Source organism: Doryrhamphus excisus, linkage group LG15, assembly GCF_037039965.1.
Source record: "Doryrhamphus excisus strain RoL-2023G ecotype Guam linkage group LG15, RoL_Dexc_Guam_v1.1, whole genome shotgun sequence".
Classification (NCBI taxonomy): Eukaryota; Metazoa; Chordata; class Actinopteri; order Syngnathiformes; family Syngnathidae; genus Doryrhamphus; species Doryrhamphus excisus.
In genome coordinates this window covers 1,739,953-1,755,815 of record NC_136371.1, presented here as the reverse complement: position 1 = coordinate 1,755,815, position 15,863 = coordinate 1,739,953, and the positions used below count along the sequence as shown (strand labels likewise).

At 43.0% G+C, this 15,863-nt stretch overlaps 2 protein-coding genes across 3 annotated transcripts in view; both read left to right on the top strand.

Annotated features, from left to right (window-relative positions):
- LOC131104556 (serine/threonine-protein kinase WNK2) overlaps positions 1–15,863 on the top strand; it is a 29,314-nt gene that overhangs the window by 9,581 nt on the left and 3,870 nt on the right. Inside the window, exons 5-27 of one of the 2 annotated variants that reach the window (XM_058051865.2) lie at positions 345–502; positions 1,227–1,315; positions 1,900–2,119; positions 2,212–2,470; positions 2,670–2,785; positions 4,151–5,146; positions 5,346–5,540; positions 6,147–6,554; positions 6,761–6,919; positions 7,230–7,273; positions 7,482–7,641; positions 7,725–7,841; positions 7,921–8,088; positions 8,173–8,224; positions 8,957–9,052; positions 9,966–10,705; positions 10,786–10,843; positions 10,920–10,987; positions 11,088–11,225; positions 11,331–11,731; positions 11,868–12,106; positions 12,245–12,463; positions 15,382–15,480. In XM_058051865.2, the coding sequence (XP_057907848.2) occupies positions 345–502; positions 1,227–1,315; positions 1,900–2,119; positions 2,212–2,470; positions 2,670–2,785; positions 4,151–5,146; positions 5,346–5,540; positions 6,147–6,554; positions 6,761–6,919; positions 7,230–7,273; positions 7,482–7,641; positions 7,725–7,841; positions 7,921–8,088; positions 8,173–8,224; positions 8,957–9,052; positions 9,966–10,705; positions 10,786–10,843; positions 10,920–10,987; positions 11,088–11,225; positions 11,331–11,731; positions 11,868–12,106; positions 12,245–12,463; positions 15,382–15,480 (5,199 nt within the window). Of the gene's footprint in view, positions 1–344; positions 503–1,226; positions 1,316–1,899; positions 2,120–2,211; positions 2,471–2,669; positions 2,786–4,150; positions 5,147–5,345; positions 5,541–6,146; positions 6,555–6,760; positions 6,920–7,229; positions 7,274–7,481; positions 7,642–7,724; positions 7,842–7,920; positions 8,089–8,172; positions 8,225–8,956; positions 9,053–9,965; positions 10,706–10,785; positions 10,844–10,919; positions 10,988–11,087; positions 11,732–11,867; positions 12,107–12,244; positions 12,464–15,381; positions 15,481–15,863 lie in introns of both variants that reach the window. The other variant, XM_058051863.2, reaches the window with a different exon arrangement.
- Positions 3,000–4,000, top strand: LOC144901745 (uncharacterized; the record flags this gene model as incomplete). Its single annotated transcript, XM_078796587.1, has 1 exon — positions 3,000–4,000. A coding segment is annotated over one exon (804 nt), but the record flags the coding sequence as incomplete, so codon positions are not given.

Sequence of the window (15,863 nt, the reverse complement as noted above, 5' to 3'; positions counted from 1 at the left end):
AGAAAGAAAAAACATCGCATTTTTTGTGCATAATTTATTTTCCAAACTACTTGACCAAAACCGACATTACATCCTCTTGGAGGCAACTTCTAACAATAAAAGAATAGAGAACAGGCTGAATAGGTGTAAGATATGCTAACACAATGCTTCTTCAGCTACACAAAAAATAAACATGAACAGAAAAGGTGTCCAGTGTTTATGTAACATAAACAGTTTTTTCATTTATAAGTCGCAGGAACAGCCAACCTATGAAAAAAAGTGCGACTATTCCGGAAAATACGGTAAATATGTTGATCACAACAAAGAGGCAAATGACATGTATATAACTCAAACTCTCTTTTCAGGCACTCCAGAGTTCATGGCTCCAGAGATGTATGAAGAACACTATGATGAAGCTGTAGATGTCTACGCCTTCGGCATGTGTATGCTAGAAATGGCCACCTCGGAATACCCCTATTCGGAATGTCAGAATGCTGCACAGATTTACCGTAAAGTCACAAGTGTAAGTCTGATTTGTGTATACCAGTTGTGTTTACCGGATTATAAGGTGCAGTCTCGATTCCGGTGTCTACTTCTGTACTTAATCCATACATAAAGTGCACCGGATTATAAAGTGCATGCTAAAACACGTGTTCTACAAAAAAAGGCAACAGAAGCAAAACAGTGAGTTTAAGTGAACTTGATGGGGGTATGCTGGAGCCTATCCCAGAGACATCAAAGACATGATGTGGCAGCCTTGTTTTGTTTTTTTTTTTAATTCAATAATGTTTCTCACCTCAAGTCACACTACTGATTTCAATAAATAACTCATAGTAAAAACATGCAGGTGGTGACTAGGCAGTTTCAAGGTATACCACGCTATGGAAAAAGTCATGTGTTCAAAACTGTGAAATTGTCCGTCATACTAGCAGCCACTACGTGCAAATACTTTGTTCCATCCTGTTATACCTCGCAGTTGGAACTGGGCTTCAATGTTGCTGAAACAATGGTCAAAAAGAAGTCAAAAGTCGGGAAACTTAGCATAGATACATGGCACCGACGTTAGCAGCCTCGTGAATATCAATCGTCACAACAACTCATTCGCTGTGTTGTATGCTAACCGGAAAGTGTATGCAAACCGAGGTTTGGTATAAATTTTTTATGTTAACTGAAAAACAAAGTTCTTTTTCGGTCTTTGTTGGTTTGTGACACGTCAATATTTCACGTTTATATTTATCTTCCTTTAGGGAGTCAAACCAGCCAGTTACAACAAGGTCATGGATCCAGAAATCAAGGAGATTATTGGGGAGTGCATCTGCCAAACGAGAGAGGAGAGGTACGTTACCGTAAACGGAACAAACACGGCTCATAACACGTTTTGGTACAAAAGTGTTGAGCAATGTAGTAGTCGAATTTTGTAACAATGATACTGATTTTACATCTCGTAACAGACAACATGCTCTACTGCAGGGGTGGGCAAACTACGGCCCGGGGGCCGCATGCGGCCCACCAAGCGTTTGAATCCGGCCCGCCAGTTGCTTTCTAAGTATTTCAACTTTTAACATACTTGTCGGATTAAAAAAAAAAAAAGTAAAATTCAATTTCGTAATTTGATGTGGTCTGATGTTTAAAGTGCTCCTGAAAAAAGGGACACGAGAACATACAGCTGATAGTATGACACTTTTACAAATAAATTAGACAACTAATTCAATGCAGAATGTTAGAATAGAATTATAAGCGTAAAATATTGTGTGTGTTAAATATATTTTCCGGGCGCCCCGGACAATTTTGTTAACTCAACGCGGCCCACGAGTTAAAAAGTTTGCCCACCCCTGCTCTACTGGGACAGAATCACTTCATTGGAGGACCTCTGGTCAACAGATTTCCACAGACTTGATACCTGATTGTACATTCCAACAGGTATACCATCAAAGACCTACTGAACCACGCCTTCTTTGCTGAGGACACAGGAGTGAGGGTGGAGCTCGCTGAGGAGGATGATGGGAAAAAAACCTCAATAGCCCTGAAATTATGGGTGGAAGACCATAAGAAATTGAAAGGAAAGTATAAGGAAGGCGGAGCCATAGAGTTCATGTTTGACCTGGAAAAAGAAGTCCCAGAAGTGGTGGCGCAAGAGATGGTATGTGAAAATGAAATATGGTTAGATTTCACTTTTACATAGCCTGGGAGTCTTACTCTTCTTCTTTTTTTTTTTTTTTCCTCCCAAATCAGGTGGAGTCTGGATTCTTTCATGAAAGTGACGCTAAGACTGTTGGGAAATCTATTAGGGACCGCGTGGCACTGATCAAATGGAGAAGAGAGAGAACCGTATCAACTGCTAATCAAATGGATGGAAGAAATGGGCTCCAAGCGGCACCTTCTCAAGGCGTTTCTTCCAGAGATGCACATGCAAGGCTGGAACCAGAGCCAGCAGACTCTGAGCAGCTCAACCGACAGCAAACCCAACCAGCCAGTGTCACCTCAGTCACGTGTAAGCCATTAAAATACAGCATGTTTTGGGGGGGGGGGGTAATTTATTGACACTTTATTGTTGAGTGCGAACACTACGTACACGCACTTGAGGGTTGTCAGACAGAATCACCCCGAATACAGCAGTACAGTGGACTTCTGTTAAAACGAGGTAAAACCTGACCTTTGACTTTATGATTGCCTCATTTGTGCCTCTGTAGCAGACAGCACTTTTGACAGCGGCAAAGGCTCCACTGTGTACTCGGATTCCCACAGCAGCCAGCAGAGTGTCCTCTATCAGTCCCTACTGGAGCCGGTCACTATGGCAACACAACAGGTTTGTATTCGGAGCATTCAGCATTCAGACCCATGTTGACCCTGTACGTTCAGATTTGTAAGAATATACAAATGTGTTGACGCAATATGTGAGAATATGTGCCATCGTGTTGTATTAAGAAGTCCAAATTGTATTGTATTGTTTTTATTTTATTTCATTCATAGATTTTGTTGTGACCTGCTAATTATGAACGTGTGTTTTGCCTTTTGGGTTGCTTCTCAATCAGTGCCACCGAAGTATACCTTTTCAGACAGATCGACCTCACTCCTGTGAAACAGGTGAAGTATGGGGGGGGGTGCTAAGCCCAGAGCTTAGTACTCGTTTCGGAGCTGCGGCCCGCAGAGGAAGTGCTCCTGTCATTGATACTCACCATGCAGAACGCATTGCTCAAGTGAAACAGTCCTGGAGATCAGTTAGCCCCACCCCCGTAGTGATGGAAAACCAATGGGAACATCACTCAGAATCTGAGGACACCAGCGGGAATATGACGCCACCTGTGACAAGCGGCCGTAGACACTCTGACACCGGCAATCTAACCTGCCATTTTGTAAAGCAAAGAGGTCATTTGTGGCAGGCCTCGCTCTCCCTCCTTCATCTGGGGTCACAGGCAGTGATCCAACGCCATCCATCCTTGGATTCAAAATACTCCTTGACGGGAACATTGCCAAGCACGGGTTTGGGAAACCTTAAAGGTTCAAACGATTGTTCAGATTTCCTACTGCTGCAGAGGTCCCTCTTCAATATCATCAATCAAAAAGGAACAGTGTGTCGTACCGCATCAACTTCGTCAGCTTCCCACAGAATACCCTGTGCCGCTCAAGTTTGCAACCTGAAGAATCGGCTCCCGAGTGGCGGTTTATTTGGGGACAAAGAGCCTCCGCATGTCCGCGAGGATAGATTCTTTGCAAGAGAGCAGCAAATTGCCGGTGCTGTAGGAGTGGTAGGTCGAAACCGTAGACTAGCTGATGTCTGCCTGCCTTCACAATGCCCAGCGTTATTCTGTCTGGAGGGGACCTGATCTCCTATCCACTTGCTGAGTCTTGTTTGCCTGTGTAGGCTCCCAAAGCTGACCACAGTCTTCGCAATCGGCACAAGAATTTCTTGTTGATTGTCTAACAGTTAGTATCTCCCGGCTGATTAACCTGTCACTGCTTTTCTCTTCAATGAACGCATTTTCTTTAGCGGTCCAATGCAACACCTGCATTTTAACTCTTGTGCAGATTACCTTTTCCTGAAGTTGTTTTTGCCTTATGTCTAGATTTTAGCTTGCTTACATCTGTCTTTTGTCAAATCACATTAAAAACTAGTTTACAGTTTTTAAACTCCTAATAATGTATGTAAATATCCCTTCTTTTATGCCTTTAGGCCAGCTCTGTGGGTCACCAGAATCAATCAGCAGAGCTCGCATCTCATCAGTACCTCCATCCCGGACAAAGTTACCCCTCTGCTCTACATGCTTGCCAACCGGGTGCTGCAACACCAAGTCAAGCTAGCTCATGCTCAGTCGGTCTCCATCACGTAACCAGTGGCTGCGGCTGTGCGCAACAGCAGTCAACATTAAGTATTTCAGCGTCAGCCGGGCCGCAGCATGTGACACAATGTCACCAAGCGACTTTGAACTGTCCCACCTCAGTTCATCAACAAACTGCAGCTGCTACGACGTCTCTACCAGCACAGCAGTCGGAACAGAGTTGCCTTCTTACATGCGCGTCCTCGACTGTGGCACCGATGGCGCAGTGTCATTTGGCAAAAGCTCCCAGTGCATTGCAGCAGGTTCAAACTCTGTTTAAACTGCCAAATCAGCAGATTGGCCTGAGCTCCTCTGCAACAGCACTTTATGGCCAACAGATACCCATTCAAGACTATCCACAGTCTTTAATGCTAAATGCTCAATGCAGTATGCAGCAAACCCAAAATGGTACGCAGACTTGCATTCAGCCACAACTTCACGGTATACAACAAATGCATACAATACAGCAAATGACACAGCCTCTTCGCCATCCTCAAAATCTTCAATCGTCTGCTCAACAAGAAGTACACACCCCAGCCCTTCAGCAACAAAACCAGAACTCAATTCCGATAGCAGTACCACGATCAAGCCAGGATAATGTCCAACCAGACCAGGCTGCAGCCACAAACCAGCACTATTCTACCGCCAGTTTACCTGATGTGGGCTCTCAAGGCTATGCACATTCCGCCCTCGGTGCCGTGCAGCAACAGGGGCTTCCTGCTCAGAATCAGTACCTAGCTGCACAGTCATCTGGTACACCGCAGGTTTATGGAGGAGTTCCCCAGGTGCTGACTCGTCAGAGCCTCCCGGCCTCCTCACAACACAGCCAAGCTGCTCAGGTGAATAAGAATGCGAGTTTCTTTTACTTTTCAGTCTATCCAGTTTTAGACAGTACCATTGAAACCACTAAAATAAATTCCTGCATCCACACTATACCTCCTACGTAGGTATGTTATATATGTTTATGTATTTACTGTAACTGTAAACCGCACATTTCACAGAATTTCTTCTGACCGTCTTCTCTTTGCTGGTTTTATTAATTTCCTGTAGGACATGTCTGGCGGTCAGAGCATTACATTGGTTGAGCAAGATGAATTGAACCATGGGCAAAATCTCCCCCACTCAGCGTGCAGTTTCACATCCCAGACAATGTCTGATCAGCAGCCGCTAGCTGAAACAGCCGCCCATCAGCAACTGCAAACACTGCAGATTTCATCACCACCAGAACCAGCACACACATGCCAGGTACTGTCAATCTGCCGTGCTACAATTATGTTGTAGTTTTTGCCCCATTTACTTTAAAGGGGACCTACTATGCTCATTTTTCGACCCTTTTGTATTGAGTTGTGGACTCCTATAGAGCAGCTACGCACAATAACATTTTAGATTTTCGAGAATCTGCACCTATTCCAGCTGTATTTCCTTTTATTTGTGCTTCCTGCCAAAGCGGTCTGTTTTAATTAATTCCGCCCACTCCGCTGTGATTGGTCACATGCCCAAACTGCTTCCTAACTATGAGCCATATAAGGAAGTCTTCCCCTCTGTGCCATCAAAATAGAACGGTTTTACCACGCCTTTTCAAACGGAGCGTTTTGAGCCATCCCAAACTTCTTTTAGGACTCACTTCCAAATGTGTAAACCTCATTATTTGAAAGCTTGGCATTGTTTAACATGATAATACAACAACAATAACATTTATAGGTCAGAAAAGTGGAAAAAGCATAGGTCCCCTTTAATCTTTAGTTCATTCATGCTTTGTAATTGCTTTGTAATACAGTATTTTTGGACTTAATTATAAGTCATCTTTGTTTACACTATGATTTTCTTCCATTTCTTTCTTTCCCCCTTCAGTTTACTTCACAGCATCCCACTGTCCGGGTGATGGCAGCTGTTCCTGACTGTCAAGCCTCCAACTATCATTCACCCACTGCCCCTCACTCTTCAGCATCTTCCCCCAACCCTACCTTCCTTTCCCCCGGTTATACTTTCCCCATAACTCCCGCTGTCTCCCCACTTTCCCCTATTCACAATGATAATGTCTTAGTTCCGCCCATGCCAATGTCGCTGAAACCTCAACCTTCACCTGTGCTGGGTAAAATGCCAACACCCGCTTCTCCAAATGATCAGGGCACAGCTGCTCTGCAGCACGATGTCTATTACTCAGAACCTTCATTCGTAACAGCCCTAAGCACACATCCCATAAACACCGGCACATCTCTGAGCACACACCCACCCACAAACGACAGCGCTCTTACACAGGTAAATATGATGCCCGGAACTCAGTGTCATTTCACAATGCAGCTGTGACCTGAGAAACGTTTTGGATGTATGAATGTTTGGTTTTAGTTAGCAATTTTTTTATTTAAAAAAAAATTCTTGTCTTTGTCTTTGGAATGGCCGAACATCCCACCCTTGTCCAGCCAACCCCTCTTACACAGCCTACTGTCTTCTTCACACCTGCACAGAATGCGTCAGACAAGGGCCCGCCTGCTTCCCATGGTCATTTGGAAAAGCAAAACCAAAGTCAAGTTCAGAACCAGGTCCCTCCTCTTCATTCCTCCGGGTCTGCAGTTTCCAGCCTGACACAGCAACAGCTCAACGGTCCGACTGACGCCAACGGAGAGGTGAATATTGACATTTTTCACGTGGAGGTGTCCCTATGTTTGCCAATACAACAACTGGCTGTATGCTGAACTTGAGCTTTACGTTGTCAGTTTCTCACTTGCATGTGGACATATCTTCTGCAAACACTTGGCATGTGTCCAACGTTAAGACGTGCACTGAATTTCGATCCCCAAGATGTGGATATGCCTCATTCAACAGCAGATAATGTCCTTTACGCTGTCAATCCTAATTCACTGTCAGAAATATTTGATGCTGATACATTTAGCCATCATTCAATTGAACGTGAATTTAAAAATGTTTTTTTTGCAGGATCATGCTGCAGAAAAACACACTGGTGGACAAAGCTATGACAGGTACTAATTAAGGCTTTATTTTTAGGCTATATTTGCAGGTGATCATATCATTTTACCAAACTCATTTTCATTGTCTGCACTATTACATATCTTATTTATTTTAAAAACAGCAATAACCCACCTAAAATTAAAACTGGCTATTTGTAGTTGATTTATAATGAATACAATAATACTGACTTGTCGATTTTCTTTTTCTCCTTATAAACAGTGTCAACTCTGATGCCACATCAGGGAAGGAGATGAGTGATGGCTATGACGGGGCACAAAGCGGTAAAGGGGAGGTGAAAGTCCGCAAGCACCACCGCAGATCAACACGAACTCGGTCTCGCCAGGAGAAGTTTAGCAGGCCAAAGCTCAGCATGTTAAACGTGTGTTGACCTATGGATCTTCCAGAAGTGAAATATCCTGCCCACCGTTTCAACAACATGAGCAGTGGGTTATCTGATTGCAGGTATGTAACACGGGGGACAAGATGGTGGAGTGCCAACTGGAAACTCACAATCATAAAATGGTGACGTTTAAATTTGACCTGGATGGTGATGCACCTGAAGAGATTGCTACATATATGGTATGTAGGAAAAAAATGCAATTATTTTTAGTTACCTTATGTGGAATTCATTATTTTATATAAAAAATGTTCTCTTAAGGTGGAGAACGATTTTATACTCCCCTTAGAGAAAGAAGTGTTCATTGAACAGCTGAAGGATATCGTAGATAAGGCTGAGGACCTGTTGAGCGAAGACACTGAGGGTGAGAGGAACTCGGACCAGGCTAGCAGTCCCGCGAGTGACGGAGCCGGCACATTGCCAACGGAGGTGAGCGAGGATTCATTTTTCACATAATTCTTTAGAGAGTGCACAACCTGTTTCTAGTAACCCTGTCTATTGTTTTTTTTTTAGGGAATTAAGTCTTGTGTCCCAAGAACCCCACAGCAGGTCTACCAACAAAATGGTATGGCAGTACTCTTAGAACATACTGTATGTGTTTTCTCCAAAATAATTTACTGAGGTTTACATGAATTTACACTGTCATGAGTCCTGTGCTGTGTATATACGTATATATATTACCATATGCTCACTGCTGTGGTATGGTATAGCATTGGAACTAGGCCTGTCACGATAATGGATATATCAAAATTATCAAATGATAACAAAAAACAGTTCTTATTATGAGCCGTCGATAAATCCACTTTGTAATACACAAGAGACAGTGATGCACAGTGTAGTTTTTATTAAAAAAAGGCTGGCAAGCACATGGTTAGAGCTCACATAGTAGTTTGTTAATACCTATTCTGCATTATACGTTGGTAGTGTATTGTCTGTTTTTATACACGTATTGTGTTGCTGTGTGTGTAGTTCTTGTCTTTTGTAGTAAGAATTGTGTGTGACGTGGTGATGCTCTGGATTCATGGCTTATATGGTATGTCTCACACAGGTACACTACACTTGAGTACCATCTAGTGGCTCAAACGTGACATGACACAAGGATGACATGACGCTTTGATTTTTTTTTCTTAAAATAAATGTTGAAATTATTGAATATCGGTCAATAAGTAATAGTACTATTGTCGTCCAGCAAAGTTTGGTATTGTGACAGGCCTAATATTTAGAAATTTGATGTGGGTGAGTCCCTTTTGCTTGTGCTGAATCTTAATATTAAACTATTCCATTCTGTCCTTGGAAGTCCTTCACACAGGCAAGCGTTGGTTTATCATCTGCCCAGTTGCTGAAATGCCAATCCAAGACCAGAAGAAAACTCCTCTCAACTCGGCAGACAATGGTACGTTGAGCACACTGAAGACTCGGTAATAGTCCTTCTCTCTTAGATGCTCATATGATGTAGATTAAAGGGGACCCGTTCTATTGAGTTGTGGACCCCTATAGAGCAGCTACACACAATAAGCAGCATATAAAGCTTTCTAGTTCTTCCAGAATCAGCACCTACTCAGCTGCATTTTGGGGGATTTGATTCTTCCCGCAAAAACGGTGTCCAGTCAAAACCAGTGGCCAAAACCAGTCCAGTGAGAAATGCCGTTGACGAATTAAAATGCGTTTCTGTTGCTAGTAGGGAATCAGGATTTATTGGATTATTTTATATCATCTGTTAGCGGTGTGATGAAACGCCACAGTTTTCTTAAAACACACAGTTTTAAGAAAAGTGCAATGACAAATATGACTGGACAAAGAGACTTTTTTAATTTTATTTAACCAAGTCATTAAACAAGGCAGGTGTGTTTTTAGAAATGATTATTGTCCCACAAATTGACGCTAAAAGATTCAATATTAGCCAAGATTTTTGGAGAGCAAATAAACTACATCCATTTTCTGTACCGCTTATCCTCATTTGGGTTGTACATATACATTGTACATATAGGCAAACAACCATTCACACTCACATTGGAATCGCAAATTAACCTAGCATGGAAACCGGAGTACCCGGAGAAAATCCAAGAAGATGCAATATACAAGATACAGCAATGTTGTTTCTTCTGGGGAGGTCAGTTATATAATAGAGGTCCACTGCAGTGGTCCATGACAGCAAAGAAGACAAGACTTTAGCTGACAGAGCGTTGTGGGCGAAGATGTAACGCTATTGGGCACAAAGGACCGGGTTCCACTTTTCTATGGCCTAAACTGCCCCTAACCCCAATCCTGTCAGCTCTTGATTAACTCTTGGCTTTTACATTTTACAGAATCTGGAACGTCTGCCAGCAACAGCAACACACCTCCATGTTCTACTGCTCACACGTCTTTAACTTCACAAGGCCCTCTGGCCACATCAGTGCAACTTCAAAACCAAAACATTGGCCTCGCCCAAGTCCTTCCGCCAGAGTCCTCAGTCATTAAAACAAAGCCCAGTGCTCTGGCTGTTAGCCAAAGCGGTGACACCCCCCCTGTTGAGGAACCTTGCATCTCTGCTGTGTCTTTAGTATCTGATATCCCATGTTGTGCTTTTGTGCCACCGGTCTCCCTGGATGTGAACGCAATCGATAAAGTAGCCGTTTTGGCCACACAAACCGGCCACGGCAATCACCCCAGTCCTACCGGGGACCCCCCCTTACAGCTGACCACTCATCAGTCCGTGGTCCTGCAGCAACCCTATCCCACAACCATAGCGCCGTCGTCTGTCACTTCCCAACCCCAGAGTCCAGCGCATCAGACCTCCGTCTCATTAGGTCATCCGCAGTCGGCAGGCGGGGGGCCTGGAGAGTCGGACGGCGAGGGGCCACGCCGGGTGGAGTTTGTCGATCGCACCATTAAGACCTTGGATGAGAAGCTGAGGAATCTATTGTACCAGGAACATGGTCACTCCCAGCCTTGCGGTGCCGTGTCGGACCCTCACACCTCCAACGCAGACGTTGTCAGCTCAACATCTGTGTCAGATGGCAAGAGCAGTGAGGGGCCACTTACCAAGAAACCGGGGGAGCCATTGGTAAATACTCCAATCGTGTGTGTGTGTGTGTGTGTGTGCCACTTTTTGGGGGTTTACATTCACATCTGTGTTTCTCTTAGCCTCAGATTCCTGAAAGCCCAGACTGTGGAGGTGCACAGGGTGTGTCCGTCTTGGCAGGTAGGTAATGAATGTTTAGTGTAATATCTTTGTCTCAATATTACTATAATTCATTGTTTTCTCTCTACTTGTGTAGCTTCTAATTCAAACAGAAGAGATGTGACTGTGAGTTCCGGTTCATGTAACTACACAAGCTGCTTGGAAGTAAGAATTGATTCATCTCAAATCTCTTGCTTCTCATTTGTAATGCAGTTTGGATGATGTTAGTGTTGTCTTAAGGCTGAAGATCATGTCTTTCTTCCAGGTGAGACCCACATCACCAAATGAAATATGCCAAGTGGAAAAAAACAAGACTAGCAGCAGCACCTGCTTCTCCCCGATGCACTCTAGCGGTTCTCAGTGGTCCCACAACCGCGGACCAGATAGAAATAACAAAGACTATGTTAGTGCCGGAAGATCCTCTTTGACAGCTGCAGCTGATAAAAGTACTGGTGCTTCTAGACCCCAAATTAGTAACCGCTTCTCTGCCCCGCCAAACCTCTTCCAGGCTACACCGGTGTCCAGCGCCGATGTCACACCGCAACATATACCGCGGGCCATGACCATAGGCACTCCAAGCCATCGCCACTACCGCCACTCTGATTCTGCGGATGAGGACAGCAGCAGCAGCAAAGCCCCGCCTCCGGCTCATGTTCAAACCCCGGCTCACGCTTTATCCGAGCACGGTGGAAGTGACCTGATGAAGAGGGCAGTCGCCTTCCTGAAACGATCTGCTCGGAGCAAAAGCGAACTGAGCACGGAATCACCAAGCCGGCAGCCATTGGAAATGAACGGTCACTCTCCTTCGCCTCCTGCAGGACACGCCCACTCATCCTACATCAGTAGCGACAATGACTCAGAGTTTGAAGATGCCGACGTGAGGAAAGAACTACATAAGCTGAGAGAAAAGTAAAGTACTCACAACAACACCAATGTACTCATAATACAGAACCGATAAGCTAATTATTTGGGTGTTAAACAGATCGTTTATTAATCTCTGAAAGAAAGATGGCAAATTAATATCAAACTGCTTTCTACGTTTTAGACACATGAAAGAGATCTCGGAACTGCAAGCGTTTCAGAGGAGTGAAATTGAACGTCTGTACAAAGAGCTGGGAAAGTCTGTGCCCCACAATGTTGGCCTACTTCACGCTGCTCCACCCAGCGGACGAAGACGAAGGGCCAGTAAACACAAACTCAAGCCTGGAAAATTGCTCAATCCAATGGTGCAGCAGCTCAAAAGCAATATCAGCAACACCAGCGCCGCCGCAGCAGAGAGAAAAGGTGTGCGGGTTAAGCAGTGATGATACGTGGGTCCGTTTGATGATTCATGTGCATGGAAGTGGATGACGTCATCATGTTACTCAGTCATTTTCTACAATGTGTCATCAGTTTCTTCTTTTTTTTTTTTTTTGCATGAAGGTGAAAGTACCGGCAGTTCATCCGGATCCCCTGCTAAAAGTTCCATTCTGTCTGACGGTTCTGCCCACTCCGGTGGCAGCTCCAGCTCTGGCAATCAGTGCAGCAAAGTCCCAGAGCAGGTCTACACCCAGCAACCCTGTTCTTTGAAAGGCTCTTTCTCCTCGGACAACATCTACACCGGGCAACACGTTGACGGGATGACAAACTTAGCAAGTCAAGGTACACACATTATAGGAGCAGACATAATGTCACTTATTTGTCACAAATATGCCACATCTGCAAAACACTGGGCAATGTTGAAGAGATGTAGCCTGTTATGATGTTATGAGGAGGACATGACTCAGAGCTGGCCTTCATCCAACATGGCGCCCAGGCGAGATTTTTACTGTTGTATTTAATTTATAACATAACGTGTCACCCAATTTTAATACTTATGAAATCACAAATTAATAAATTCAGTGCAACAATCCACATCAAACAATTTAAATAACCACAGCTTGCACAAAATAACCTGAACACTTAAGCTACAGTACGTTTGCACAATGCAATAATTGTATACAAACACTAAATACTAATAAACGGAGTAAATATTGAAAGGGTGAATAAAATTCAATATGTAGGGATCATAATAGATAGAAAAAATAAGCTGGAAATCTTTATAAAAAAAACATACATCATCATGTGTTGAAGAGCACTTCAATATTGAATCAAGCTAAATTTGTTCTTGATCAAAAATAATTTTGTTTTTTGTTTTTTCCGTATATAACCTATTATATGGCGATATGGCGTAATAGCTATAAATGCAATGAATTATGTGATGTATGCATGTTCAAATAAATGACAAATATTACCATAAATAACATACTGTACCTACGTTATATACTACATTTAGATTAAATACAGCACCTGTACACAAGTATGTATTCTAAGTTGTAGTAATATTCATTGGCAATTTCTTATTTTAAGAGTTAGTAGTAATAACTATAACTACTTTTAATATACACTAATTACTGTAGTATACTGAAGGTTCCTTTTTACTTGCTAATTGCCTAATGAGCCAGCCAGCTCTGACTTGACTTAAAGCAATGCTTCTCAAATAGTGGGGCGGGCCCCCTGGGGGGGGTCACAAGAAGCTTTGATTTCAATGCACACCTACCAACATGTACAAATTTATAGTACTCAACATGAAATTTCGCTCTTGAATATGGTTTTGAGTGCATCCCATAATAAGATTTTTACACACTGGCTAACGTCAACATCTTTCACAAAGCGTTTTGAATATGTGTTCCTTGGAAAAGCAGGCTTTTGAGTATCATGTATGTACAGTGAAGAAAATAAGTATTTGAACACCCTGCTATTTTGCTATTTCTCCCACTTAGAAATCATGGAGGGGTCTGAAATTTTCATCGTAGGTGCATGTCCACTGTGAGAGAGATAAACTAAAAAGAAAAATCCAGAAATCACAATGCATGATTTTTTAACAATTTATTTGTGTGATACAGCTGCAAATAAGTATTTGAACACCTGAGAAAATGAATGTTAATATTTGGTACAGTAGCCTTTGTTTGCTATTACAGAGGTCAAACGTTTCCTGTAGTTTTTCACCAGGTTTGCACACACTGCAGGAGGGATCTTGGCCCACTCCTCCACACAGATCTTCTCTAGATCAGTCAGGTTTCTGGGCTGTCGCTGAGAAACACGGAGTTTGAGCTCCCTCCAAAGATTTTCAATTGGGTTCAGGTCTGGAGACTGGCTGGGCCATGCTAGAACCTTGATATGCTTCTTACGGAGCCACTCCTTGGTTTTCCTGGCTGTGTGCTTCGGGTCGTTGTCGTGTTGGAAGACCCAGCCACGACCCATGTTCAATGCTCTGACAGAGGGAAGGAGGTTGTTCCCCAAAATCTCACAATACACGGCCCCAGTCATCCTCTCTTTAATGCAGTGCACTCGTCCTGTCCCATGTGCAGAAAAACACCCCCAAAGCATGATGCTACCACCCCCATGCTTCACAGTAGGGATGGTGTTCTTCGGATTGTACTCTTCATTCTTCTTCCTCCAAACACGCTTATTGGAATTATGACCAAAAAGTTCTATTTTGGTCTCATCTGACCATAAAACTTTCTCCCATGACTCCTCTGTATCATCCAAATGGTCATATGCAAACTTAAGACGGGCCTTGACATGTGCTGGTTTAAGCAGGGGAACCTTTCGTGCCATGCATGATTTCACATCATGACGTCTTAGTGTATTACCTACAGTAACCTTGGAAACGGTGGTCCCAGCTCTTTTCAGGTCATTGACCAAGTCCTGTCGTGTAGTTCTGGGCTGATTCCTCACCTTTCTTAGAATCATTGAGACCCCACGAGGTGATATCTTGCATGGGGCTCCACTCCGATTGAGATTGACCGTCATGTTTAGCTTCTTCCATTTTCTAATGATAGCTCCAACAGTGGACCTTTTTTCACCAAGCTGCTTGGTAATTGCTCCGTAGCCCTTTCCAGCCTTGTGGAGGTGTACAATTTTGTCTCTGGTGTCTTTGGACAGCTCTTTGGTCTTCGCCATGTTACAAGTTAAAGTCTTACTGATTGTATGGGGTGGACAGGTGTCTTTATGCAGCTAACGACCTCAAACAGGTGCATCTGATTCAGGATGATACATGGAGTGCAGGTGGACTTCTAATGGGCAGACTAACAGGTCTTTCAGGGTCAGAATTCTAGATGATACACAGGTGTTCAAATACTTATTTGCAGCTGTATCACACAAATAAATTGTTAAAAAATCATGCATTGTGATTTCTGGATTTTTCTTTTTAGTTTATCTCTCTCACAGTGGACATGCACCTACGATGAAAATTTCAGACCCCTCCATGATTTCTAAGTGGGAGAAATAGCAAAATAGCAGGGTGTTCAAATACTTATTTTCTTCACTGTACAGTAGTAGTGTACCATAAAAGACATCACTCAGGTTAGCAGGTGTCGTTGCCATTCATCAATATTGTTTACTCCTCGTCTGCATCATTTGCAAGTGCTTTTTAATTGTGGGGGTGTCTCATTTCTTATATCTCTGTACCCTTTTTTCAAAGTATCTCTCTTGTTTGTTCTCTTCTCTTTTCTTCCCTCTTATATTCATTTTTACAGGCTGGACGGTTTACCACCAAACATCAGAGAGAGTCACCTATAAATCCAGTAGCAAACCACGCACTAGATTCCTCAGTGGACCTGTGTCTCTGTCCATCTGTTTGTATTTGTTCCTTTCTATTTTCCCACCCCCTCATTCTCATTATATTTATTTAACATGACTCACTGTCAGCCAAGTTGACATGGTTACATTAGCTCGATCGGACTTACATTTGAATTACATTCATTTTTAGATTCTTTACACTAGAAGATATGTATGAGAATGTTACTGAAAAGGGACAATTGCTGTTTAAGGTTAAAGTTAAGTTTTAATATCGTACTGTTGTCGAGTTTTAATATCCCATATCATAACAATCACTATATGACAATTGGAACAAAATGATAGAATTTCAAGACAAATAATAATAAGTCACTTGCTTATTTTTTTGGCATTATTCATAGGCCCAATTAACTCAGCTATTAATGATAGCGTAATAAAATGT